A 26922-nucleotide genomic window follows, 5' to 3' on the forward strand; every position below is an offset into this window, starting at 1 on the left:
CTCACTCACATGAAGGCAGTGCCCTCACTTAGAATTACTGCTACAAAGGACAACTGGGATCCATGCTCTGGAAAGACAACTGGCCTGAACTCAACTAGATAGTTTTGCTGACTGAACTTACCAGGCTCCTTGAATTCCTTAAAGGTGTCATTCACCAGGGGGAAATGGATTACTATGGGTGCTCTGGGGTCCTCTGCATCCGAAAACACATAACATTCCTTTGGGTTCATCTCTTCTTCTTTACTTATCTCCACTTTCGGGAATGGGATTTTTTGTATCTTGCAATATTTGTATGTCATCTCTAATTGCTGTGGAAACAGAATGTCATTGCCTTAAAGATAATACTAAGACAAGAATCAGGTTTATTGAGGTATCATAGAAATACTATGGCAACTTAACTCAGTCCTTAAAATCACTCTCTAATGAATGTGTAGTACAAAGTAGCCATAGTATAACCTTGCATTCTGCCATCACTCACCACAAGTTGGAAGATGCTTCTTATCATCCGTTAAAGTTTTTTACAGCTAGAGGGAATGACCAAAAGCCATGCTTAGAACTTGTCTTGAGGACAGACCGACAGAGATCAAGGTCATATCTCCAGTAACCAATTGTTCCTGCATTCTCTGAGGATCCTAGAAAGTATATGCTGCAATCCACTATAGAGGAAAAAGCCTAACAGTTTCTATAGTTCTAGTCTTGGAGGAAGTTTCTTTCCTCCTCCGAGATCTGGTGACTGTTTTGCTCTTGACTATATGATCAAGATTTAGAGAGCCGCTTTCTTAAAAGTATTAATAACACACAAACAGTTTTACCAGGACAGCAAGGAATCATAGAATAGAATCATAGAATAGTTACGGTTGGAAAGGACCTTAAGATCATCTAGTTCTAACCTCCCTGCCATGGGCAGGGACAGCTCACACTAAACCATGTCACCCAAGGCACCATTGTTGCTCTTCTCACCTTGAACACATTCCCCAGTCCATAATCAAGTGAGATAATGACATCTACATTCCTCTCTGGCTTGAAAAGCCCTGCACCACTGGTGTTGATGAAATAGCCAACATCTATCAGGCAAAGATATTTCTGCAGAGGTGTCAGGTTGTTAGGGAAAGCATCCAGCACAGAGTCTGAAAAACATTTTTAATACGGTTAGTGGCGCATTGGTAGGAAAGGAGGATTCAGTAAATCTGTCTGTGCTAAGGGCAGCCCCTTGGTTGCCCTCAAGACCAGGCTCACCTCCCTCCATAAGGCGAGCCCACAAACATGGCCTCAGGAGCACTCCCTCCAAACTGCACGTCTGAGCACATCCGGCCTGTTACCACACTCCCCCAGCACGCTCACAGAGGCAGGCTGTGAGGCAGCCAGGCACGCAGGTGAGACACAGGCTCCGCTGGCCTCACCGCTGCTCTGGGGAGCGATTTCTCACAGAATACAGAATCTGGCCGATTTTATTTTTTTCCCCTAAGAACTGGGAAAAACAATGCAAACAACACAAACAGTTTCACAGTGCAGCAAACAGATCTAATAAACTCAGTACGTCACTACAGTCTGCATTGCTCTTGTTTTGCTTTTGCGTTCTCCGGATTAGACTCCTATCCCAGGGTAAGAAATCTGACTTCAACCTGCTTTCATGTAAATGATCTGAGCCAGGCTGCAGAAACATACCACATCATGCTCACAGCATCCCCTACCAACAGCTTAAAATATTGCTTGAGTTAATTAAACCTCACGTTAACATCAAAAGGAGACAAAAGGGATTATGCCAACTGGTAAGTTGATATCTATACTCATAAACTTCTCATAGCTGAACTTCTATTCCTGTGCTTACACCCCACCAGCCTGCCCTATAGACAGCAAGTCCATTATCGCTCCCCTGTGCCATTTCTAGTCCCATGGAAAATGAAACATTTCACCATGGTTTTAAATATCAAAATAGTGGTTTAAGAGTGTTCCTCAAGTTCATGGAATGAGGGAGCAAAGCACGGAGCAGAGCCCTTGAGCCTTAAATCATTTGTGCTTAGGTATTTTAAGAAACTGTTGATCACAAAAATACTGCAGGTAAGTTCCAGCATTTCACTCCTTTCAATCTCTCTTCCTCCTTGGTCTCATTCATGTTGATTTAAACCATGCAGAATAGCTCTAGCTTGTTCCAGGGCCTGGAATGTTTGACAGCAGCTTGAAGTAATAACTCATCTTTTTTCCATTCCCTCACTGTCAGATCTTCACAAAATTATTTGCTTATTTTAGCATTCGTGGTTGCTGGGAATTCACAGATTCTGCTGTAATGAGAGACATTTGCTTGCAGTCCCTCACAGAAACAGAGCTTACTTTGCCCTTCTTTTGGCTTGGTGAACAGTTTTAGTTGAAATCCCGTTACCCCCATTTTGTTATCACAGAGATGGAACTGTGCAGCGTTTTCTCATGGCTGGATACATGAATTAGAGGTAGACGTTTCATTGGGAAAGCTTGTTCTTCCATCCCACACCCAAAAAGGGACTTTAAGTATGTCCTGCCTCAGGAACAACCTTGAAAGCATGAACCCTCCTGTAAATGCGTTACACTAATTCCAGGCTGCGAGTTCTCAAATTTCTCACCATGAAAAATAGGCTTCTCTCATGGCATTTAAAGTCTTGTTTTAATGTGTCAGACAACCTGAGCTGCAGGGAAGCTTTAAAACACAGCTATATTCAGGAGACTTCACCTAACATTAGACTATAATTTCTGTTCACTGAGCTGGCATCTCCTCCTGCTCCTAGAGATCCGTACTTGGCTTTAGATTGGCGTGATGCAGATAGCCAAAAGATGATACAAAATCTGCTACGTTTTCCTACTCCAGACATTCGGTTTCCCTTTTCCTACTCCAGACTTCAAGCTTTTCACCTCTTTTACTTTATTTTGTAGAATATCTAACCTGAAGTAGGCTTCAGTTTCTCTGTGTTCTCTTCCTCCAAATCCTGCTTGAAATCTGCTTCTACCCCTTTGCCTTTACAAAATTACTAGTCAAAAAAAATTAAGGAAAGTGATTTTTTTATGCATTTACTGTCTGTCAATTTTGTCCCCCATCCACCTTCTTAAGATACTCACTTGCTCCTTCTCTCACCCACCCTTCTTATGCTACTTGCTTTCTCCTTCTCCCACTTGTTTTCTTAGAGCAGACTCTTTAGAATATGGACTTTTTGCTTACTGAACATTTTGAAAGCACTTAAACTGCAGGCTCTGCCTTCACCTACAAAAAAGCTCCACCATCTCTTGCCACTGTCAGCATGTAGCAGTGGCAGCCAGGGGCAAAAAGTGTTGTAACTTGCATGAAACGGGGGAGAGAAAACACAAGTTACCAAAGAGAAGGACTCAGAGGAGTCAGAGAACACACCTTGATAATGTTAATCCAGGAGGGTCTTCCCACACTGCTACCTGCTCATGAGATAAATGGGGATGCTGGGATTGCAGGAAGGTTTCTGATGCACAAAGCCTCAGCTCCATCACTTTGCTATCATTTCACAGTTGCTCCATAGGTTTTGAGGTAAAATTGTCACAACTGTTTACTTTGCCTGCCTGCAGAGCACAGGCCATAGGAAATTGCTGTTGGATTTACACATGAAATCTACACATTCTACCTGCAGTCTAAACCTGCGTGGCTTTATCTCGTTGTTGTTGGACCCTAGTATTTCTGTTTCTGAAGAGTTAGAGAGGTGTCTGGATGGATAAATCATCCAGCAGTAATAGCACACATATGGGCAACCACATGTTTGCAACCTGTCCTTTCCTTCATCTGATCCACATAATAACCTGCTATTTTATACTTCCGGTATTACCTTTGTTTCTTGACCTCAAAGGACTCTACCCTTTCCGAGTCTTTTGACTACTGTACCTAAGCAGTGACAAACTTCCTGTAGACGAGCATGCTTTGACACAAATTACAGATATCTTCAGGAGGTGAAAGAGTGACCCATGGAACAGTTCATTTTAACCTGTTACCCTTCAGAAACACACACCATGAACATAGTTCCACCTCAGCAGATTTCCAGACCCTGAGAAAACATCTCTAAATGTGAGATTCCCAAAGTATAATAAAAGAAAAGAAATATCTGAGATGTTACCTGCACACTGCAGCTAACTCTTTGTTGCAGTTACCTTTCCATTCAATAAACTTTCTTTGGTGGATATAATCCTTATGAAATTCTAAGCCTCTCAGGAAGTTATGAGACTTTCCCAGAAGTGGACGCTTGGTCATAATGTCCTGAAACATCTCATACAGCTTCCCTGACAAGCAAGAAGGAGGCTCGATGACAGTGATGTCTTCCTCAGGGGAATGTTTTTCTGAAATAGAGAAGAGACTGTGAGAAGAAAACGTCAGCAACGGGTTCTGCCACGCACCTTTACTGGCTACTGCCCATTGTCTTCCTGTGGGTGTCCCCCCCCTCCCTGTTTCTTGCAGTTTGCTTGAAAACATATGCACATGACCAACCCCTTTTAAACAAAGAGATATCTGGTTTGGTTTAAAGCAAGCACAGCTTTTGTCTTTTACTCTTTCAAACGACACAGTGGCTTTGTACTTTTGCCTACAAGTAAAAGTCACCCTTCTCATTTGCATTTCTCATTTAGTAGATCATGAGCAAATTCTAAATGAAAGACATTTGTAAGTAGCATGAAGTGTGCATCTGAGTATTAAAAAAAAAACATAATAAAAAAATAAAATAAGATAAACTAAAGTAAAATAAAATAAAATAAAATAAAATAAAATAAAATAAAATAAAAATAAAAATAACCATCACATAGGGATCATTCTGCTACAGGTGAAAGATCCCCAGTGAGGCAACACATCATGCAGCAGTTTAGGGAGAACATGTGAGGGGTTACTCACAAACAGTAGCAATAGTGTATCTTTCTTAATCCTTCCCTGAACAGGAAGCACTATCTGGTCAAAATACTGATTTTGAAACTCTTTCTTACCTATATCTACCATATCTTTGGCCCATCGTTCCCAGAATTCATTTGAATTTGAGGACCAGTACAAGCCATCCAGCAAATTCCTAGTAAAGATGTTTGTCCAAAGACCTGCAAGTCAAACCACATGGGAAAAACACTGCACCACCACATGTTAAATACTGACTATTACAAGTATCCGTATTATTGGATACAAGTTGCTTATTATTGGCTCACATGAAGTGACCCCATTACGACACAGACAATCCACTGTATAGTACAGAGCAACAAAATAAGAGGTATCAGTCACCCAAACGATGTTTTAGAGTTTCAACTGTGCACTTGTGGAAGAAAGCAGGCAGTAAAAGTATGGAGAAGACGTATAAGCGTAAAGCCCTCCTTAAACATATTTATTCTTTAAATTGATCTAAGACCCATTTTTTTCCTTTCAGGCATGTTTTGTTTCTGTAGAGTTCAACTGTTTCAGGATCAAAATAGAATTGGCTCCATATGTAAGTCTGCTTTTGGAAAAGAAAGAGCTGTCCTTTGTCATTAAGCCCTGTGCCAGATACTCACATGAGGAACAAATACAATCTCCAGCAGTCTTCACAGTGTAAGAAATACAGTTTTTGTCTCCACTGGATCATTGGTTTTGGTCTCAATAGCTAAAATTCTGGCAAGGATTTAAAATCTGCCTGGGCAGATGGATTCCTCTGACTTTTCTCCTTTTCTTCACCTTTACAGGCAGAACAGTTAGTCAAAGCAGTTGTGGGAGGTTAAAAGAACTTCCTTCATCCTTATGGGTAGGGAAGATTAGTGACATCATTCTCAACACACAAAGCTCTCATGGTTCTCACCTTTCTGGGTTGTTCTACATGTTCATGCTCTACATGAGTTATGTTTTATTTTCAGTTCCTTCCAATTCTACCTCAGCAATGCATTGTCTAGAAATGAAGTTGAACAGTTGGTGACTGCTCAGGGAAGAAAGGCTTATTATTGCCCCAACTTGCCTTCTCCACCTTCTTGTTTGGTTCAGAAAATGGGAAAGGGAACCATGCTGCAACTTTCCCAAATCTGCCCAGGTTAAAAGGGAGGACAGGAGGAAAGAAGCTTTACAACAAGCAGCAGTGTACAAAAGGGATAAAAAGACCCTTGAATCAAGACCTAGTGAAGACTTGCTGGCAACAGTATTGTATAGAGACCAGTGGCTAGCTAGTACCATGCTTTCTACCATGTTGTAATTAAATATACTGCACTACTAGGTCACCTTCCAGATAGCAGATCCGAGATTCTGGCAGCTTCTTCACTCGCCTTCCCATGAAGAACTCACTGTCAAAGTATTCTGAAGGAATCGAGGCTCCATATTTTGGTATGGCCACCTCGTAAGGAGAGAACTCTGCCCACTCTACAAAAGAATTGACACATAGCAGGTTTAATGTAATAAAAGTAAGAAAACAAAACTTTACCCTGTGGAGGAAGCTATCCATGGGCTTATTAGGCCTTACTTGTCTCAGCAGCTCTCAACTGTCAGTAACTTTGTATTGCAAACTACACTGTCTAGTTTCATGAAAACTGAGGGATAATTTGCATACAAAAAGAACTAACTTTTTCACCTCAGAATGAGTCTAACATTAGCTTCAAAAGCTTATATATATATTCCTATATAAAGATTCTGGAATCCCACTTGCTCTCTAAACAAAGAGCATCAAACGCACAACATGCAAGTGTGATCCAGCCTGCAAGGAATGACTGGCATTAAACCTTTACTAACCCAAACCTGTCAGCCTACTTGATATAATAAAGCAGCCTGAAGACACATCAGCGCCAAACTAGAAAGTATCACAGTGTGGGCATGGCAGTGCACTTTCCTGACTCATGCTGTCTTGTTCATGTATTGCAGTAGAATAGTAGCTATAAACCAAACCAAATGTAAGCACTAACTGTTCTTTTTCTTTCCAGTATCTGCTCATTTTAATACCTTTTGTTGAATGTTGTCTGTGTCCATTTAATAGGAGTCATATCACACCCATTATAGCAATCATACTCCACTCCATTTTCGTACTTCCATCAGTGTAGTATTTAGGGCAGTGACAATTACGTTTCACAGCACCTCTATAAACTAAGGAACCATCAAAACCATTTTATAGGTGTGGATCTGAGGCAGAAAAAGATCAAATGATTTGCTCACACTCACTCACAATGTCTGTGGCAAAACTAGAACTTCAGCTCTTCAGAAACACCCTGTTTGTGCCTGAGGATGTCATACAGCAGATCTGCTCTTTGTAATCAACATCCAGCAGTTTGCAAAAAAGACATTTTATTAAAAGATGAATACCAAGTCAGGGGAAGCAACAGAGGTATTCCCCTTCTACACACACACACAACCCCTTTCCTCCAAATTCTCTTTTGTCGTGACTTAGAGTCAGAAGAAACTCTAGGAATACTTACCTCTAAATCTGAATGTACTGAACTTTTCCTCTTTCACATTGAGGACTGAATAGAAAGGCAATGGGTTTTGTCCATGCTCCAATGCTTTGCGCTGGTCTGTGAGTTTGTATTTTCTTGGCTAATCAAAGAGATAAAAAAACCACAGTAAACCTCTGGAAGAGCAGAAGGCAAAAAACACCAATACAATCTATCTGGGTACAGATCGATGGTAAATGTTTTACAGCCCAGAGAAATCTGTGAGTCACATTTTTATAAGTCCCATTTTTATGAGACTTCTTCCTTCATGTTCCTGCACTTTTCTTCCTGATTGCTTTTTTGATTCCTAGTAACTTTTTCATTAACATCAAAGTGCCTTAATTGCCTGCATCCCACAGATCTTTCCTAAGGCTGAGACTAATATTCACATGAGGACAGATTACTCTAGCTCTTAAGTGTCCAACTAAAACAGACTTCAAAAGACCTGACTTTTCAGGGGGAGATTGCTCAGTTATTTCTTCAAGTTTTCCTACTAGTTGCCAGCTGTTGGGCACCCTTAGCACAGAGGCAACTTCAAACCATTAGCTACCATGGAAAATCCTGGCTACAAGATCCTTTGTCATTGTTTACAAATCACACTGGGATTCACTTTGGATTTGTTCCATAAATTATGTCATGCCCTCAACATGTAAAGCTCTAACGAAAATTACTGGATATTTCCCAAACATGTGGCAGGACCATGCACATACCCGTTCATGTAAAAACATTTCCTGAATAAGGGACCACAGAGTTGTAAAAGATGACACATGTCCTGCTTTTGCTCTTTCAGCAAGTTCCTTGTGATAATACTTCAGGTGTTCTATAGACATAAGGTTGAGCTTGCATTTTGTCACTTGCTCTTTTACTGCCTTAAGTGGCCCCTCCAGAGACTTCTGTGACCAGTCGGCATGCTCATACAGGTCTGCTAGGGTCCTAAATAACAGAAATATGGGAAAATAATCCATTTATATGGATAGTTCTGAAAAATTACTATATTGACCCAACTGCTTTCATCACAAGAGAGAATTGACAAGTGTAAACTGAAGTTATGATTGAGTCAACAGTAATAGCTTTATCAGGGAATTACATTCACTTATTAACAATGTAAGACTTTGAAAGAGATGCATCTCTCTCGCTGTGTAGAAATGTAGTCTAAGAGTCACTCCAAATACAAATCTCATTTGCTATACACACCATGTCGAGCCAGAAGCCCCGGTGACGTAGGTAACACAGTCCAACAGATTGAGCTTCTGGAGAGCTATGAGGTGGCCAAACATAGCTGACATTGCTCTGAGGCCTCCGCCTGTTGCCATAACAGCTATTACTGGGACCTGTTCAAAACATAAGTATTATCTTCAAAAAGTTACTCACTTGCCTACATGGACAAGTCTAATTACAGCTCTTTTAATTTCCTCAGGAGACTTCTTTGGAGGACAATGAAATTAAAGCAACATTCTGCCAGCCTTTACCAGTACCTTCTTTATATTAAACTCCAGATACTCAGTGGGTTCCCTTAACCCCAAAGCTTGGATGAGTTTGGATGATTTTGAATATGCAATGAATTTTAACTTTCCTTCCTCACTTCTTCTTTATAATTGGAATTAGAATGATTAATAAAAGATAATGATACGATTTTAGGATAAATAACAAAAACTGCAATAAATGTAATTAAGAATGGATTTAAGTTCAGAAAAAAAAACATATCAAGTAGACAAAATTATTCTTTGGAGAGCATCTATTTAACAAATATTATTCCAGCAAGAAAATCATGTTAATTTAAAAATTTGCCTTGGATCTTGGCAACAAAACATTTCAGCTGGAGTTTGTTATAAAATGTTCTTTCTCCACCCTAAAGAATTTTGACTTTTTGTGGAAGTAAGTCTAAAGAAGGGACATTACAATGATTTCATAAATATCTATGCAAGGTGAATTTCAAATACTCCTGTTTTCCTGCTTGGTTTGTGTTGTCTGACTAGGCTGTGTCTAACACAATGTACCAACACCTCATATCTTGCTGACCCACTGCATCACACTGTTGGAAGCTCTGGTTTTGAAGAGTAGTACATTATGTCCTTCGGAATTTGACCTATTGAGAATGGAGGCATGAACAGCTGAGCTGAAATTTTAGATGAATATGGGTACGCCACAATGAGAACTTCTGTTCTGCTGTCATTCACATCAATGGGGTTGTCATCAACATGCAAAAACTACTAGGAATTTTGTGGGGAGATGTGCCAATCCTAATTGAACAGACCCACCCCCCAAGCTTGGATTCCAACTCACAGACCTCGTGTCTATGCAGATCTCTTTCCAGGTGAAGCACCCTTTTCAGGGCACTGGCAACCACTCTCTTCCTTTTTAGCAAGAATTCTTGTTCTTCTCGGCATAAATCGTAGCCTAAGCGCACATCTAGTTTTTCTGTGCTGAAACAGAGGCATAGGAATGGTGTTTAAAATGTGTATGGATCTATTTTCAACAACTGCAGTCAGCTAAATATCGTAAAAAACTATGATTCACTGTTCAGATTTAGAGACAGAAATCCACCTTCCAGTTTCAAAGAAATCAACTGCTTTGCTTCTACATGGTCTTTATTTTCTAATGTTTCAGTGTAAGTTTTACTGCCAGCTAAGGGCAGCAAATATGAAAAACGAAAGTCTTCTGTGTGTCTTTATAAGCTGAATCCTTTCTATTACTGCTTCACATAATTTCTAAGCAAAGGGTGACTTGAACTTAACAAGGTCTTTCCTGGGGATTTGTACCACAGATTTATACAGAAAAAGTACAATGAAAATATATTCAAATAATTTGGGTTTATGTGTTGTCTGTCTCGTTATTTTACAGTGCACCTTTTCAACTTCCCTAGCTTGTGCTTCTTTCTACTGATATCATGAGAGCCACAAATCTATTTGCTTAAGAACACCTGTGCGGTTTGGGTAATGTATGGGCTCTGAATGTTTTGCCTATTTCAGATTCCTTTTTCCCTTTGCCTTCCTGCTTCTGTGTCCCTTTTGAAGAAGCCTCCAGTCTCAGTCTTTGGTTCTTTGATGCAAAGGACACTCAGTGACTAAGTTCCTCACTGTTTGAAACTCTCATAGGTTGGTGGGGGTTTTCTGCATCTTGGTGTGAGTCTTTTGCCCCAAGGACATTTAACTTTGATCTGTTGTGGTGACTCTTTAATGGTGACTTAATTATCATAATAGTTTGCCCCTAGTCATGTGCATTCTTTGTATCTAACTAAAGGACACTCTGTGCTAGGAGTCATAGTTCAAAGAGCAATAAAACCTTTGGAGAAAAAGAACCCAGTCTTCTTACCAATCATTTAGTTGGAGGTACAAATACAGTGGCACATTCTGTAAAGAAAAAATTGAAAGCAGGAATGTGAATCACTGGGAAAAAGAGAAGTTTGAAATCCAGACTTTCAGTGCTACCTGGAACACCCCACCACTACCACCATGCATAGAGTTCTTTGGAAAACTGAAGTGGGAAAGAGAAGGAAAGAAACTAAACACCAGTTACGATTACAACTGTACACACAAGAACATAACAGCAGAGGGTTGGATTAGTTGATCTTTAAGGTCTTCTCCAACCTAAACCATTCTGTGATCTGAATTGTTCTCTGAGGGTAAGATTCAACTCACCTAACTTTAGCCATCTTAAATGTAGGTATATGGACTGCGCTAATCATCCAGGCTTGATACAGAGCATTTGAGGCTTCCCAAAGCCTTGCTAAGAGTACGGAATATTCATCTTTAACTGTGTAAGGACAGCATCTCAAACTGACCAGGATAAATTCCCAATTATGGATTTTATTGAAAGAAAATTTATATTTCACAAGAAAACTATCCTTTTTTTTTCAGAGAAAACTTGTATTTACACAAAATTCTCATCCAGGCTTACGAATTTATTCTTTTTCTTTAAACATTTTGGTGTTAAATACTGAGGGTTACTCTTCTCTCAAAAAAATATAAATGGTGAAGCACTTACGTTTCTTACAGGGAGGGTTATTTTCACTTTATATCCAACAGGGAGAAATTTCAGTGGAACTGTTAAGGTGTCACTTAAATTGCTGTCCTCATCTTCCTTATCAGAAACTTTCTACAGAGAACAAAAAACATGGGGTTTATTCACAGAATAGAAACAATTCAGTTCTTTACTGTTTTGGTGACAATGAAAAGAGCAAGCAGTATGAACAGTGGTACTGTACAGCCTCCATTACCTGCAGCCTGATTTTCAGAACTGGCTCCCAAGCCTTCACGCAATGGAAGTAGAAAGTGTCTGTGTCCTCTGTAGTTTTCTGTATTCTTTCATGAGATTCAGGCACCGTAAGCACGAGATTTTTACCCTCTAGGGAAAAGAGGTTTTTTCAGAGAATAATCCCACTGTTCAGGCAAAATAGCCAACATAGTCGGAAAATTATTCTGGAGTCATGCTCTGTGGTAACTGTGTAAGATGCCACACTGGCAAGTCTCCTACAGCACAGAAACTGGTGCTCCTGCATTTACCGCAAAGCCTGGGGTGCTCCCATTCAGCACTCTATCATACTTCTACCAGCAAAGTTTACTGTGTCCAGACTAGGAAGAGACACAGAGGTCAGCGTTACAAATGGAGGCAGTTCAGGGACTTTCACTCCATTACATTTTATTGTCTTTAGAACATCCTTAGTCATCTCTGTATCCTAAAGTGCCTCCATCTGGATCTGAATGACTACAATAGGGTTGATACGGTCATGGCCTCACTTGACAGAGAAATCAGCGTACCTTTCAAATATTTCCTGCTTTCATTAATGTCCACTTGCACTTCCAAGCAGCAGACATCACGGGACTGTAAAAAACAGGAGTGGAAAAGTGTGAAGACAGCAAATGCCACATCTGCTGCAAATAATGAAACATCATGCAGACAAACACTACCTATCATATAGAGCCAACTAAACTGGTCTCAATGCTGGAAGCAATCCAGCTGCACAAGAGTAAATTCGGAGCTTATTAACCTAGGACAGTAGGCCAGCTACACTCCTTCAGAACTTGTTTGTCCATACAGTGGTATATTGCCAGATGTTGTTATACCCATTCAAGTTATCTGAAAATCAGGATGCTGTACAACACACTGTTGCCCAAACAGCTACACATATATCTGATAATTATTTAGGAAGGGTGAGGAAAAACACCTGATGATGAGTTTCTGTGTATTGTGGCAGTGATTAGTTTACAAGGCATTTTCTTGCTGGTCCTGATGCAGGGAAATCATGGTTATATTCCACCCTACCCTCCACCTGAGTCATTCCAGTTCACCTTTAATAACTCATGCCAGGACAGTTTTCCAAGGCATTTCGGGCACAACTCATGCCAATCATTACAGGCCTTATGCCTCACACAGAAAACAAGGGGGGAAGAAAAGAATATGTGTCACTTTGTCTCAGGGGCATTGAAGACTAGCATCTGGAAATCATGTGCAGTCTTGGAGTGGCTGACACACAGTACTTTGTACTGCTTAGCTGCTGGGCCAGCCCAAGGACATAGGTAATGTACCCCATATGCTGACTAACAGTAATGGAGGACTCTATGTTTCAATGACTAAAATAACTATTAAAAAACTCATTTCCCAAAAAGCTGTTACATTAGATAACTTTCCAGCCATGAGTGTAGTGAACAATCTAAAGACTCATCCCTTTTATAACCTCTGATTTTCCTGCCAAGCGCCATACAGTATTACACCAAACACAAGCAGTTTTCACTTTGAACATCAACAAATACAGGGCTCTGCAACATGAACAAACCAGAGATGGGCAAAACGTTGACATTTGTAAAACCTGAGGACTTCAAGAAACACTGCTTCTATTGCATCAAGAGGGCAACAGTTAAGCAATAATGAATGGGAATTGTTCCACATTTTTTGCTTTGTAATGCACACCATCCTTTTATCTATTATTGTAGCTTCCAAAATGTCAGATGGATGGGGGGGAAGAGGAGAGACTCAAACTGAAGGAGAAGTCATTCCAAGCTAAATTCGTTTGTGGATCTTACCACTAGGACATCATTGGTAATTATGTGCTCTGGAGGGCCAGGACTGAAAAGACAGAATCAGAAAACAAACAGAAGCTGTGTGAGTATCTGGTTAGGGTTTTTTTTAATAGTAGTTTTATGATCTTTCCTGCTTAAAATGTAATACAGTTACATTAGTATCACTATTCGCTTTCTAAAAGGCATAATACATGCTCACCTGCTAAGCACAGGAACCAAAATGTAGTAGCCAAACAAGAAGAAAGGCAGGAGAGACCATAAAAATACCAGTGCCTAAAACTATATGCAGAACAAAGACACACTGGTCTATGTGGAGCCATGTCCTACTATTAACAAATGACCATATGACTTGGGGAAAGCAAAGACTACTATTAATGCATTCTGTAAATACTTATTAGGAAAGACAGTTCTGACTGTTCCAGAATATAATTTACAACTGATTACAAATGAACAGCAAATACGAATTAGCTCCCACTGAGCTATATGTATGACTGGAAAACAGAGGTAAGTAATAGAAGGTCTTGTCCCAGACATTTTACCTTGTAAGACCTAGGTCAGTCACTGAATGGATGTAGTTATTTAATACTATAAGAATCTATACAGTCTACTAACAGCATCTCTCATTCAGGTCAATACTCCAACTGCTACACACATTCATAAGAGCTTTCATGTATCTTAAAGGACCAATAAGGTTATGCAGTATGTAACCTCTGACTTTCTGCAAAGTCTGGGGTATTTTACCAAACATCACTTCCAGCCTTAAAACTTCTATTTCTGCTATAAAATGTATTTAAATGTAAATAACTAGGCTTGACTTCCAAGGGTGGAGAACCCCCCACATGCCTTATAACTTGAATGGTGAAGGATGTTTCTCTTATCTACTCTGAATCTGCTCAGTCCAGTTTCCAAGCACTGCATCTTATTCTGTCCTTTTTATACATCTGCCTGTGACTGCGTCCACATTTGCAGGAGACGCTTATACCCTCTCTTAAAGTATCTCTCATAGACAAATTAAATAGTTATCCCTGAGCTTGACTGTGGGAGATATTAACCAAGAACGCCAGTGATTTTCTTCTGCAGCTTTTCCATGTCTGAGAATAAGAAGCCATATTTACCATGCTGTTAATCAGTTTTGACTGGACTATGTTCCTTTTTTTTGGTAATGCTAAGCTCAGATATGCCAGAATGTGTAGTTTAGGGTTGTGTTTTTCAACCAAACTTGTGATGGCATTTAGAAGAGAGATAACCTTATGGGGTTTGTACTCCTCCAGACAATGTTGATTACCACCTTAAGGGGGATGGTCTTACTTTTATTATTTGTTGTCTTTCAAGTTTAACCAAGTGTCCTGGGTTCAGTTTCACCACAGTCTTCTAGGCATTGTTCAATTAATATTAACTTGAAGAGCACCTCTGATAAGTTTTACACGTACCTTGTGTCCAAGTTATCACATTGTGCCAATGTTACTACATTTCCACGATCAGGATATACATGTTGAACAGAAGGTAAGATTTGCATGAAATACACTGAATGACAGAAGTAGCTGGGGAACTTAAGGTAAAAAAGTTTGAAGCTAACTTCAGCTCGCTGCTGGAAGGAAAAGCTGGAAGAAGTTCCTCTTTCTCTGAGATGTCATTGCTCCCTGGCAGATCTATACTTTTCAGCTCTGAAATTTTACTCACATTCTTTCCATCCAGAATTCCACTTCTAAACTTTCCCATTTCTTAGTACATGTCTCTTTCTAAAAAGAAAAATGTAAAATAAATATGGATTATTGGAGGCTACAAGAATTTGGCAGTATAGAAACACAAAAAAAGCACTTCCATGGCTGACATCTCTGCTGCTAATGTTACCAAAGAAAAGCTGTGTTACCTCTTTCCAAAGCTGAAACTGCAATGGAAACCACATGCTTGCAAAAAGGACATAAGATCAGTATTTTCCCATTGTGGGATGTGTAGAACTATACATATTTCCGAAGATAAAATCACAAGGGAAAGCTTGACTGAAGCAGAAATATAATGGCTTACTGTAAACATCATGTGCATGGGAGAAAGGCGTTGAAGCCCAGCAACAAAAGTGACTAAGGACAGTATCATTTCCGTGTACAGAGCACGGAATCCAGCAGAGATGAAGTTGGCAAGAGTAGTCTGTACTGAGGTGGTTACTGAATCATTGTATTTCCCAGTGATTCACCCACTGGCTGAGAAGTGCATGACACCAGTCTGCAGGGTACAAGGAATATCCATGTTAACAGCTTTCAGCATTTGAAGTAGCTGTTCTTTTGGATATGGACTGTTTCCTTCCTGCAATGAGCACGTAGCAATACCTCAGCCACAGTTCAGACAAGCCCTGGAGTTGTCACAGACCTACCCCAGCTTTGTTCTCTGGACAATTCTTTTTCATGGACTCTTTAATAGAATACCAAAGATGCTAGCAGAACAGGTGTGCCTTTACTATGGGCTACAGAAATCTGAATCACCTAGAAGGAAACCCAGCATGATTACCAATAGGAGAAGCCTGAAAGAACCATTTAATTCAAGTGCTGAGTGGATTGTCTTCATGTCTTAAAGTTGTCTTAGATTTGCCATTCAAGAGGAAGTGTCCTCTAAGTGTGGTAAAAGTTGAATAAAGACAAAAGGTAAGGAAGTTATTTATTTGGACTATAAAATATAAAAATGACTTTTTACAAATGCTCTCTGTTAACAAATTTTGCCCTCACAGAGATGTTTGGCATGAAAGAGAAGCTGCTTCATTTTTTGAATCCATGAAAAGAGATTAATGAAGTCATAAAAATTCAGCACAATTATATCTGTTTTGATGAAATATTGATAACGGTATATAAGGATATCTGTTTACTCAGACCCAAACACCTCTTAACATAGAAGCCAACGTGGACAATGAGGTCTTGCCAATCTCTCCCTGTATTTTCAGAGATTCATGGAATCATGGAATGGTTTGGGTTGGAAGGGACCTCAAAACTCATCCAGTTCCAACCCCCTGCTATGGGCAGGGACACCTTCCACTAGACCAAGTTGTTCCAAGCCCTGTTCAACCTGGACTTGAACACTGCCAGGGATGGGGCAGCTTCTCTGGGCAACCTGTGCCAGTGCCTCACCACCCTCACAGTGAAGAATTTCTTCCTAATGTCTAATCTAAATCTCCCCAATTTCAGTTTAAAGCCTTTCCCCCTTTTTCTATCACTACTTGCTCTTATAAAAAGTCCCTCTCCAGTGTTTCTACAGGCCCCCTTAAGGTACTGGAAGGCTGCTGTTAAGTCTCCTGAGTCCTTACCTCTGATTTCAAAGCAAATGTCTCACGAATTGTCTCCCCTGGTCTGATTCTAGCAACATTAAAAAGAACTGTGAACTGCATGTCATCTTTGGTGAGCGGATCTTCATCACACACTGCCAGTTCTAAGATGTTCTGGTAGCAGAAAAAAATAAATAAGAACTCTTACTGAGGTGGTATCACACAGAAATAAAAAGGGGTTATAGACTTTTGCAGCTGCTTGACTAGTACAATAGTAAGAATAAAGAAACATGCTTTAATTCAGGAGTTTGCTAATGGGAAACACCATCATTAAACCCAATCTTAGGAAACATAAAATAGAAAACAACTACCTGTAACAGAGAGCTCCCACTATTCTGAGACAGAAAAGATGTCAGTGCTCTGCACCATACTGATAACCTGCCCAAAGAACACACCGCCAAAGTTCTTTTAACTACACAGCTTGGGATAAGATTAAATTTGCTAATTCGCAGCTACTCCTCTACCCTTTCCTTACAACCAGTGAAGGGAAAGCTCTTTCTAAATTAGCCCAGAATAGCCCAGATGAAGCATGCTACCGCAGTAGTGTCTCTCAGGTGACAACAAACTGAATCTGGACTAGCTCAAGATAGGCATTTATATCACCAGTGTCTGTAACCAGCTGTGAGGAACACCATTGCATATGTCTACTGTTTTGTCCTACCCAATCAGTTGCAAATTCTGTTACACAAGCAGTTTCTTAATTAGCACAGTTGATTGACAGGGTGTCAATGAACAATTCTCAACTGTTCAAAATAGTGACATTTATATTTATTTACTACCTCAACTTCTCTCTGGATCCTAAAGTAGAAAGTCTCGTTCCAGACAGGGTTGTCAGAATTCTTGATGGTTTTGGTCTGAAGCTTTCGATTTGAAGCAGACGGCAGCCACAAGCGCACGTAGCAGTCTGATGCAGTCACTGCAGCAGAGAAACATTAAAAACCTGATGCCAATGTTATAGATGAAGAGCAGGGGAAGGCCATGATTCTGGAGACTAACAAATATTACTCCTTTTTTTCATAAATAGAGAGACCATCAGTTGGAAGCAACCAAGGAAAACCATCTAATTCCTGGGTAAATAACTACAAGTTGCGAATGTACACATGCACACACAAAGTACACTAAGAGCCACGTTTCCCATGTCAAGAGAAAGAGGTAAGAAAGACCCCACTGACCATTTATTGGGCAACATTCCTTGTGATTCCAGTCAATGATGTTAAAAAAGTTTAAATAAAACTAGAGCTAGCACCAAAAAGGGCTGTTATAATCATTACAGGAAAGGAGAATGCATATTATAGAGAAGATCAGGAAGACTGTTGCTCCATCTAGCAACACAAACATGCGAAAAGGACACGATGGCTGTCTAGAAGGGTTAGGTACTAGGGAAGGTCTGTTGCAGCTGAAGGCTGGTGTGGACTCAAGAAAATGAGGGCATGAGCAACTTGGAAATCTTCTCACTTCCAGCCTATATCTACTCCTTATGGTTAGTGCAGTCAGTCCCTCGAGCAGCCATCCTTTGGGAAAAGCCAGGTTGGGAAAGCACATTTACTTTGTGAAGCTTGACAACGGTGTGAAAGGAAATCTCCAAGGTGATGTCTTTCAGAGCTGGAGTCTGGACTTGACTGATGATGTGTACTGCATCCCAAGATGCCTAAATACTTCAGACTGGTATCAAGCAGTGAATAACATTGCCCCGCAAGGTTTTGGCAGGAAAATGGAACTGTCCCTTCAATAGAGTAGATAGAAGAGATCATTGAAACTCAGAAATACAGGCCTTGTCACACTACCACCTTCCTAGTGTCCACCTCTGGACGTTGCTACATGGCATTTGCCACAGGAGTACAGGAAGCACTTTATCGGGCAGTTACTCAACTCCCTGTGGTCTCCCTTGCATTCAGGCTTGGCCAAGGTTGTGCTTGGCCCTGCACAGTGAGATGCGAAGGGTCTCAGCTGTAAAGTAACACTTTTTTTGCTGAACATGTCATTTTTCACGAGAGGAATACACACACCAGAGGTTTTAAGAGTGCAAGAAAGAGCAATTCAAGGTCTTTGTCCTGGCTGAGGAACCCATAGGAGACCTGAGCAAAACTGGCAGCTGAATGATTAATTCTATAGTACACCTTGAGAAGGAGTCATAGCAGGCTGTGAGGAATAATGAGTTAAAGAAAGTTGAATACAAAGGTACACAAAAAAGTCTGGGTTGCCTGCATGCTCAAGAACGTGCATAGGGCTGGATCTGCAGGTCCAGAAACTATCAATATAATTTCACATGACCTGAGAACAGCAAATACCCTGAATGATACTGTACTTTAGAAAGCTTGAAATTCTCTAGTTTACCTTTGATTATTGTGTGTAATTGATATATTGCAATAAAAGGTCCCTAAATACATGCCCTATGTGGCAAAATTCCAGTCCATTATATGATTTATAGCAATCATGAACATCAAAACCAAACAACTTCAAGCAGATTTACAAATTGCAGTATCCTCATAAGGTCTACCTTCCCTTGTTGTCCCAGAAATTCATCTGGGAGGCTTCATTTTTACCAGTCCCCTGAGATGCCACTAGATATGTCCTCCAGCCTAATGACACCTCAGGCATTTAATCTAATTATAGCCCTGGCAGTAATACTTCTTTTTTTGTGCTTTATGTAAGTTGCTTTTATACCTTCAAACTCAGGAACATTTCTCACTGCATAAACTCTGGAGGTGACTAAAAGTACAATCAAAGCACAACTCACACAGGTCTCTTGATTTGATGTTCTTAGCTTGTATGATTCTTACAGAAAGCATGTGGATGGGGCAGAACTTCATCTGCAGAGAAAACAAATGCAATTAGTTTTACCAGCTCAGAATACAAAAAAAATATGTAATCACCCTATTTTCATACAACCTGAAGCATGGATAGCCATAGTGATGGGTGTATTGCCAATCTGTTGAAAGTCCTGTACCATAGGAAGGTCAAAATTGAGCCTTTGGAAGACAATACTAGGTACAGCACTGACACTAGACGAGGACATGGTAGTTACCAAAATGCTCTAAAAACTTCTCACTTTATATCCCAGCTAGGTTTTCATAACACTTTTAAGTAGGCCAAGCTCACCAAAAGGCATCTAGAGGAATGCACAATTGGCTTTGAGTGAATAGATCATACGCCCAGCAGAGACCCTTCAAATGATGAAAGAAGTGCCTTGCTTTGGAGGCATAATATCACAGAATCCCACATCATTAGGTATCTTGTAAATACCAATGGGAATGGAACCCCTTCCCTTCCAGATATGAGATTTATTTCTATCATAAGCAAGCTATCATTGTAACAGTTATTTCCAGTTATAAGTTCCTAACTCGAACAAAGGATTAAGCTTCCCAACCTAAGCTGGCCAGAAATTATTTGCTGCTTTCCAAAGACATTCTGATAAGCCTGAATGAACACACATATACAGACACTTGATAATCTTAATACTATAAGCAGAAAAATATTTTCTTCTTCTTTCAAATTGGAACATTTAGGGTTTTTTTAATTTTCTGTTGGTTTACATATTTTTTGCATATAAGCATAGCTTGTCAGCAATACTAAGCAATAATAACATACAGTAAATAAAATAAATAAATAATAATGGGGCCTCACCATTGTAGAAGTGTTTCATTAGTTTGAATGGCAGCTTAAACTCCACACCAACTGAAACATCATATCTGCCTAAATGAGGCTATCTATTTCATTACATTGCAACAAAATAATTCAACAACTTCATTTTGAAAATTAGCACCATGATTAATGTTCCTGACATTGAAATTATTAACTTTGGAGATACAAAGAGCTGGGGAAACTGGAACTTCTCTATAGAAAGAGTCACTCACTACACTTAATATGAAATTCTTTTAAAATGGAGTGGAGATGACTGGGCAAGTTTATTAGAGATGAGAATAGCCTTAATTCAGTTTAATTCAGTGTTGTTTAGAGGTAAATTACATTACATCAAATGGAAGCCATTTCAACTGTGATTTGGCATGTTCAAATAAGGGCTTAATATTAAATTGTATGATGTCACTTTTAAAGTTACATCCTTTGTAAAGTCAGATTAATATTCAAGAGTCACCTTGAGCAGAGTTCTTAAACCTACCAAATCACAAATTACTCTGTTTCTTGGTCTTTTAATGGTTGATTGAAACAATTCCTGTATAAAAATGTAAGACACATTTCTTCTTGCATGACAAGAACCATTTCTGTTACATTTTCTCCCAATTTGAAACTGATAAATTTAAAACATTCTGCATTTAATGCATTACGGACATTACAAGTTCCAGTTGGGACACTTCTATATTATTCCATTGGCCACTGAAAGAATTTGACTTTAATTTTCCTGTGCAAATATTCCCAACCGGAACACTCAGCATTCCTAGTGGGTCTCATTAACATGAAGTATTGGATTATGTAGACAATTACAGAGCTGACTGTTTTTAATTAATATGTTAATTCTGTGTTATTTTGTAATCACTTCCCCCTTGCTCAACAGAAGCCAAACCTTTCTCAGAGTCTGCCTTTAAAGGAGAAACGGATGTTGTACAAAGTTGCTTTTTGTGATGAAAACGTAATTGTTTATAAAAATGGTGCATCTGCAGTTCATCATCAGAGTAGTCACAGTTATCATTGGTGTCGTGTTTTCATCCTCTCCCACTAGAACCAGAGAACCTCACTCCTTCTCTTTTCCCCTTTCAACAGCAATCACTTCCCTTAAACATGTCAACATCTGCCTACATCAAAGGTGACTGTTCACTATTTCTGATTTGTTGCAGCTTAGTCCTTGTGTTGTTACAGAGTAAAAGAGTAAGAGGTTCAGATAGATGAATGTGGCCATAATAAACCCCGTGTGCAAATTCTTAGGGAAAACCAGAAGCCATCCCACTCCCAAGCCTGCAGTTTACTCCAGGCTGTGATAACTGTTTAGAATTGGGCTTGTTCTTTTTGTTTTCATCAGAAAAAGGCACAGCCAATTTTTCTTTTGCAGTGTTCCATAGCAGACTGTTTGGGTCTGATTTGAGTGGTCTAAAATAACATCCTTGCCTAAACCTGCCAGCATTTCAGAATACCCTTTATTAAAAATAATTAGAGAAATAATTTGCTAGTTTCATAACATGACAAGAAACGTGTAATTTCATTATTAATGCAAATTGATAAGCACAGACCATATCCAGACAGCTCTTGACAGTCTTGCAGCTGTACTGGTCTTGCTCTCTTTAGTTCAATTCCCTGGAAGAAACAGTTTCCTGAATAGGCATGCAGAGAAACAAACTCCCTCTGTAAATATCAAGTCAAAGGTAGCTTTTCCAGAAGCGCATCATTCCATTTTTGCTGGAAAATTAGTAGTGCCACATTGACGTCAGTGATGGCTGCCTGTGTATGTTTGCATAACACCCCAGACCAATAAATACTAGCATGTCCAGAGTCCCAAAGAGCAGGCTAAACAATGACACCACCACCCCAAAAAAAACCAAACAACAAAATAGAAACAAACAAAAAAACCCACACAGTAACAGAAAAACCAAACTTCTTTTCACTTGATAACATTTAGCACTAAACTACATTTCTGCACTCTCAAAGCTAGCTTTGGCGGAACCATTTCAAGTTTAAAATACAGAGAAGTCAATGAACAGGAGATAAAACTAATATGTAGAACTGCCATAGCTGTGTCAAACCTTAACAAACTGAAAATTCACATCTGTTGCCAACATCTCTCTGATTGTAATAGGGCACCTTTGCTGACCTACTGACTGGCTTCCAGAGAACAGTAATACACCGATCAGCTTTAGGAGGATACATAATTCTCCTGTCTGCAGGCAGTTGGTCACTTCAAGGTTTCATCCCAAAAAGACAACTTCGAGAGTATGAAATCTTGTCAAAGCTCATTAATAATGAGGAGCCTACTGAAATGGTCTTTGGAAAGAAGAAAAAGCTCCCAACAGCTCATATGTTTGATTTCACTCCCTATTGCCCCTCTATGCTGCTCCTAGAACAAGATCTCATGGCTGCCTTCACTAGAAAGCTAGTCTTCTAGTGGGCAGCTTCTGCAGAGACAGGCAATCTGGGAATGTCCTCCCATCACCACATCTCCTTTCTTTTTAATTTGTTTTCTCTCCTTTGCTTTGCTTTGATTTGCTTTTATTCTTTTCTTTCTCTTCTCTTTTCTCTCTTCTCTTTCTTTATTTAATTTTCTTTATTTTCTTAGAATAAAAGCTCTTGGTTTGTATTTGGAAGGCCAGTTTTGATGGCCTTGCACCAAATGTAACCAATTTTCTGAGTGGAGATAACACCAAGTTATATGAAGTTTTAAGTGAGGAGTTTGCTCTCACTATTTTGACATGCTGTAAATAGCTGTAGGACTTATCACTCGGCTTTATCGATATCTGTCAGATCTGAATAATTGCTTCCTTTCATGGATTACTTTTTCTTCCTCCAGTGGTGTACCAGAAGCTGTATAATATCTCCTGTACAAGATCTCACACAATCATTTGGCACATTCTTACTATTTATTTTATCTTAGATACTAAGGATTTGTTTCAACTACAACTTGGCAATTTATCAAAATAAGGTTAAAAATATATATCTATAAACTATAAAAAAGCTTCGTGATCAACCTGGTTCCAAAGCACTCTTCCACACAGGTTCTTCCAATATGGGCTGATATTCTTACCCCCTCCATCAATGAGAATACTGCTAGCAATTTCTCCTTCCCATCAGCTGCCTATTTTCTTCGAAATTAGAGGAATGCAAAGTTCTGGTGGGAAAAGCAAACGCAAAACCAGGAGAGAGGATAGAAGGAGAGAGCATGACCACAAAAGCTGTGTTTTCCTTGGGAATCACAGTTATTCAAAATCTTATCATTGGATGTTGAACAGTTAGTGAGTAAATCTGAGTATTTTATCACATAAAAATGATTCCATAGGTCACAAAATAAAACTACTAAAGAGTGATTAATCTTGTCTGAGCAGAAGAAAAGACCCTGCTATGAATATCAAAAGCACTCCCAGCAAGTTGTAAAATAATACTGTCCATCACTTCCGTGCCAACTTGGTAGCTTTCTTTAAGCAGCAAAAAATTATTTGGAATACCAGATAGTATTAGTAGAATACTGGACAGTCTTCTTAGTAGGTCTTCCTAAATAACTCAAAGAGTCCAAACATTTCTAAATGCCTTGCTTTTTTAATATAAAAAGAAATAAACAAAACCTACTCTGTTCTGATTTCCATATCTATTTACTAATTTACATTCATGAAAAATTAATTTGTCTGGCTGTATGGCAGAGCTACTGGCTGTCTTGAATGAATTTCCTTCCTTGGGAATAGAAGCTTTCTGACCTGAAGCTAAGGTCACACTCTAACCTTTTGGCAGCGTTGCCTATTAACCAGGACTATGTCTATACTCGTGGAATGGCACTCACAGATTAGGATCAAATGCAAGAACTTTTGCTGTAACTGAGACTTTCTAGATAAAATTATATCTGAGCTATCCACTCATCTATCAGATCCAGAATTATATTATCAGATACAACATTTATATTTAAAATTGATAGCTTTTATATCTAAGACAGATAGATAGCTCTGGATCTAAGAGGTAGATAGATTAGATACAAATTTCATTCAAACTACATTATGTGTATGTCATTTGCCCTGAGTACCCAACATTTGAATATTTTCAATCTATCATTTGAGCATTCTCTTCAAGCTCCTGATATTTTCCTGGATCTTTAATTTCACTTGCAAATATTACCATGACACAAGTACAAGTAGTATTCTTCATTCTTAATGATTCGTGATTTTCTAGAAGACATAGCATGTAGCATTGTTTCTTACTGTATTTAAAACCCATGAATGCCCATATTTCTTTTATTTGCTGCAAAATTTGGCATGGGGTTTGATATATAAAGAAAGGTTAGTTGTAAGTAACTCATATCTTGGATTTCAGACACCGCATCCATTCCTTTTTAAAGATATTCATGAGGAAGTAACTCTCAGCTAATAATTCTGTTGATTTATGCTAAAAAGTATCAGTTAAGAACTCTGAATGGAACTTCCTATTCCAAAACTCAGGTCCAGACATGAAATACTTCCACTAGAATTGCAGGCACTATAAACATTACGTCAAAGATAGCTAAATCAGCCAAAGGGCTCAACAGAACTCTCTCCTGCAGCTAAAGTAAGATAAATTATGCTTTGTTGCTGGAAGAAGATGTCGGGTTTTCAGCTGGGGCAAGCAACAAATGTGCTATCCCGAGGAGAGCACGGAGTAGGGGTAAAGCACTTTCCTTTTACAGTGAGATAAACTCATCAAGGCCAGCCCTTTCTTCCTTCCCGGTGTTCATGCCAGCATGCACACCTCACGATAAAAGCAAAGGGCCACCTGCTCTCTGTTTTCACGGAAGCCCACTCGCATGTTAGTTACTACACGGTAAAAGAGGAAAGCGGTGAGTTCACAAAGTCCAGGGTGACCCTCCTGCGTCGCACCAGTTGTCTCTGTGTGTCAGCAGAGGTAAGGAAGGAGTTTGCTCTCAAGACCTGGAGGAGGGAGGTCCCAATGGCAAGGTGCCGGGTCACAGCAAGGCACGGAGCTGCAGTTCTCTTACCTTGGCTGGTGGGCTTCCCATGGCGTGCAAGATGGCGACAGCAACAGGCACCCCAATTTGAGTAACAGATCCGTCAGCTGCCAAACAGGCTCACAGCTTGTTGTTGCGGCTGAAATAACCTGAAGGACACATATAATTTATACAGGCACTGAGCTCCACCCTCTGCCTCCTCTGTGCGGAGAAGAGTCTGCCTATGTCTGAAAGGGACAGATCTGCAGTGTCAGAGGGGAGAGGAAAGCTGCAGTTACCCCACCTTTGCCTGTCACTTTATTACCTATCACAACTTGTTATTACCCCAGGTTTTTGGGTAGATTCTGGCATATTCAGAAAGTCTTCTGCACTCCCTACCTCTTCCGTTTATCTAGTCAGCAAATGAATTTTCAATAGTTTTTAAGCTCTTCCACAAAATACTCCAGAAAATAAAAAACAATCAAAGGGAAGGAATAGCCAAACCTTAATAATAAAAATTCCGGTGAGAGATCAACTCACTTCTGATTGCTCTTTTCAGCTCTTCTAAAACAGGGACTTGTTCCAATATATTACTGGAAATCTTTCTGCCAGCCAGTAAATCAAGTCTCCTTACTTTGAAGTACCTACTGGATGATTGCCTGGCCAATGTTGGTGAAATTGAGGTAAATTTTGGCAGGGAAAGGGAGAGCCACATACCTTCTGGGCTTTTCCCCTCTACACACTTCTTACAAGAAGAACATGACAAGTTGAGATCTCGCAGCTTCCCATCCTATTCCCCCATCAGCTTGGTGGTGACAGTAGTGGGTCCTAAGGCAGCCTCTGGAGATGGTGCAGGCATGGCTTCCTTCATCTTTCCCATGCCTACTGTGGACTGCTGATGGACAATCTATGGGGTGCCTATCAGGACATTGCTCCAGGCCATCTGTTCTGGCTTTACCTTATTCCACACTTGTAACTTCATGTGGATGTCCTGCAGACCCAGGCTTGGAAAAGGGCTGGAGGCCACCATAAGCCTGCAGTAAGATATGCCCTCACTGGACAAGTGTAATATGAGATAGGACCAAGCCTCACCAAACAACCAGTGGACGCTGTATACTTATGGAAAGGGAGAGTGTCAAGAGTTAATTTTCATTGAATAGTAGTTATGAGTTTGGCTTTTGGCAAGAGAAGAAAAAAAAAATCAAATGTAACCACAACAATTACTTAGGAAAATAGGTTTCGTGGAATGTTAGGCTTTAGATCTCTCCTGAAACTCGGATGGATCACCTTTAAACACTTTTTACAGCATTTTCCACAAAAATCGGTCCCCAGTTGAAAGTCAGCTCTAGTCAAATGCCCCTGGGCTTATGGAAGTGACAAGCAACACCACAAATTGACATTTCTAAACACTCTGCCGGCAACACAGCCACCATCCTGGAGGTGAGGACTGGATGCACACTTACCCAAGCGGCAGGGTTAGAACTGAGTGCTTGGTTAGGTTGCCATTTTTGAAATAATAACAAGAAAGGTATCTTGTTAACAAACAAAGGTCTGCTGTGTACGTGCAGCAAATCAAAGGGCAGCTGCAAAACCCACAATCAAATAAGCCAAACTCATCAGAAAGCAATATTGGATTCAGTGCGATTAAC

At 39.8% G+C, this 26922-nt stretch overlaps 1 protein-coding gene across 1 annotated transcript in view; it reads right to left on the bottom strand.

The window, feature by feature from the left end:
- LOC308221333 (cytosolic phospholipase A2 beta-like) overlaps positions 1-25345 on the bottom strand; it is a gene marked incomplete at both ends in the record, with an annotated part of 28035 nt that extends 2690 nt beyond the window's left edge. Inside the window, 20 exons of the mRNA XM_080618317.1 lie at positions 122-308; positions 961-1127; positions 4132-4317; positions 4951-5055; positions 6191-6328; positions 7372-7489; positions 8097-8319; positions 8581-8717; positions 9674-9809; positions 10699-10736; positions 11371-11481; positions 11603-11730; positions 12144-12207; positions 13407-13449; positions 15084-15142; positions 16693-16824; positions 17490-17626; positions 18257-18433; positions 19448-19520; positions 25325-25345. Of these exons, the coding sequence (XP_080474443.1) occupies positions 122-308; positions 961-1127; positions 4132-4317; positions 4951-5055; positions 6191-6328; positions 7372-7489; positions 8097-8319; positions 8581-8717; positions 9674-9809; positions 10699-10736; positions 11371-11481; positions 11603-11730; positions 12144-12207; positions 13407-13449; positions 15084-15142; positions 16693-16824; positions 17490-17626; positions 18257-18433; positions 19448-19520; positions 25325-25345 (2380 nt within the window). The remainder of the gene's footprint in view (positions 1-121; positions 309-960; positions 1128-4131; positions 4318-4950; positions 5056-6190; positions 6329-7371; positions 7490-8096; positions 8320-8580; positions 8718-9673; positions 9810-10698; positions 10737-11370; positions 11482-11602; positions 11731-12143; positions 12208-13406; positions 13450-15083; positions 15143-16692; positions 16825-17489; positions 17627-18256; positions 18434-19447; positions 19521-25324) is intronic.
- Between the last annotated feature and the right edge of the window lie 1577 nt (positions 25346-26922).

The sequence above is a fragment of the Psittacula echo genome, assembly GCF_963264785.1.
Source record: "Psittacula echo genome assembly, chromosome: 5".
Taxonomy (NCBI): domain Eukaryota; kingdom Metazoa; phylum Chordata; class Aves; order Psittaciformes; family Psittacidae; genus Psittacula; species Psittacula echo.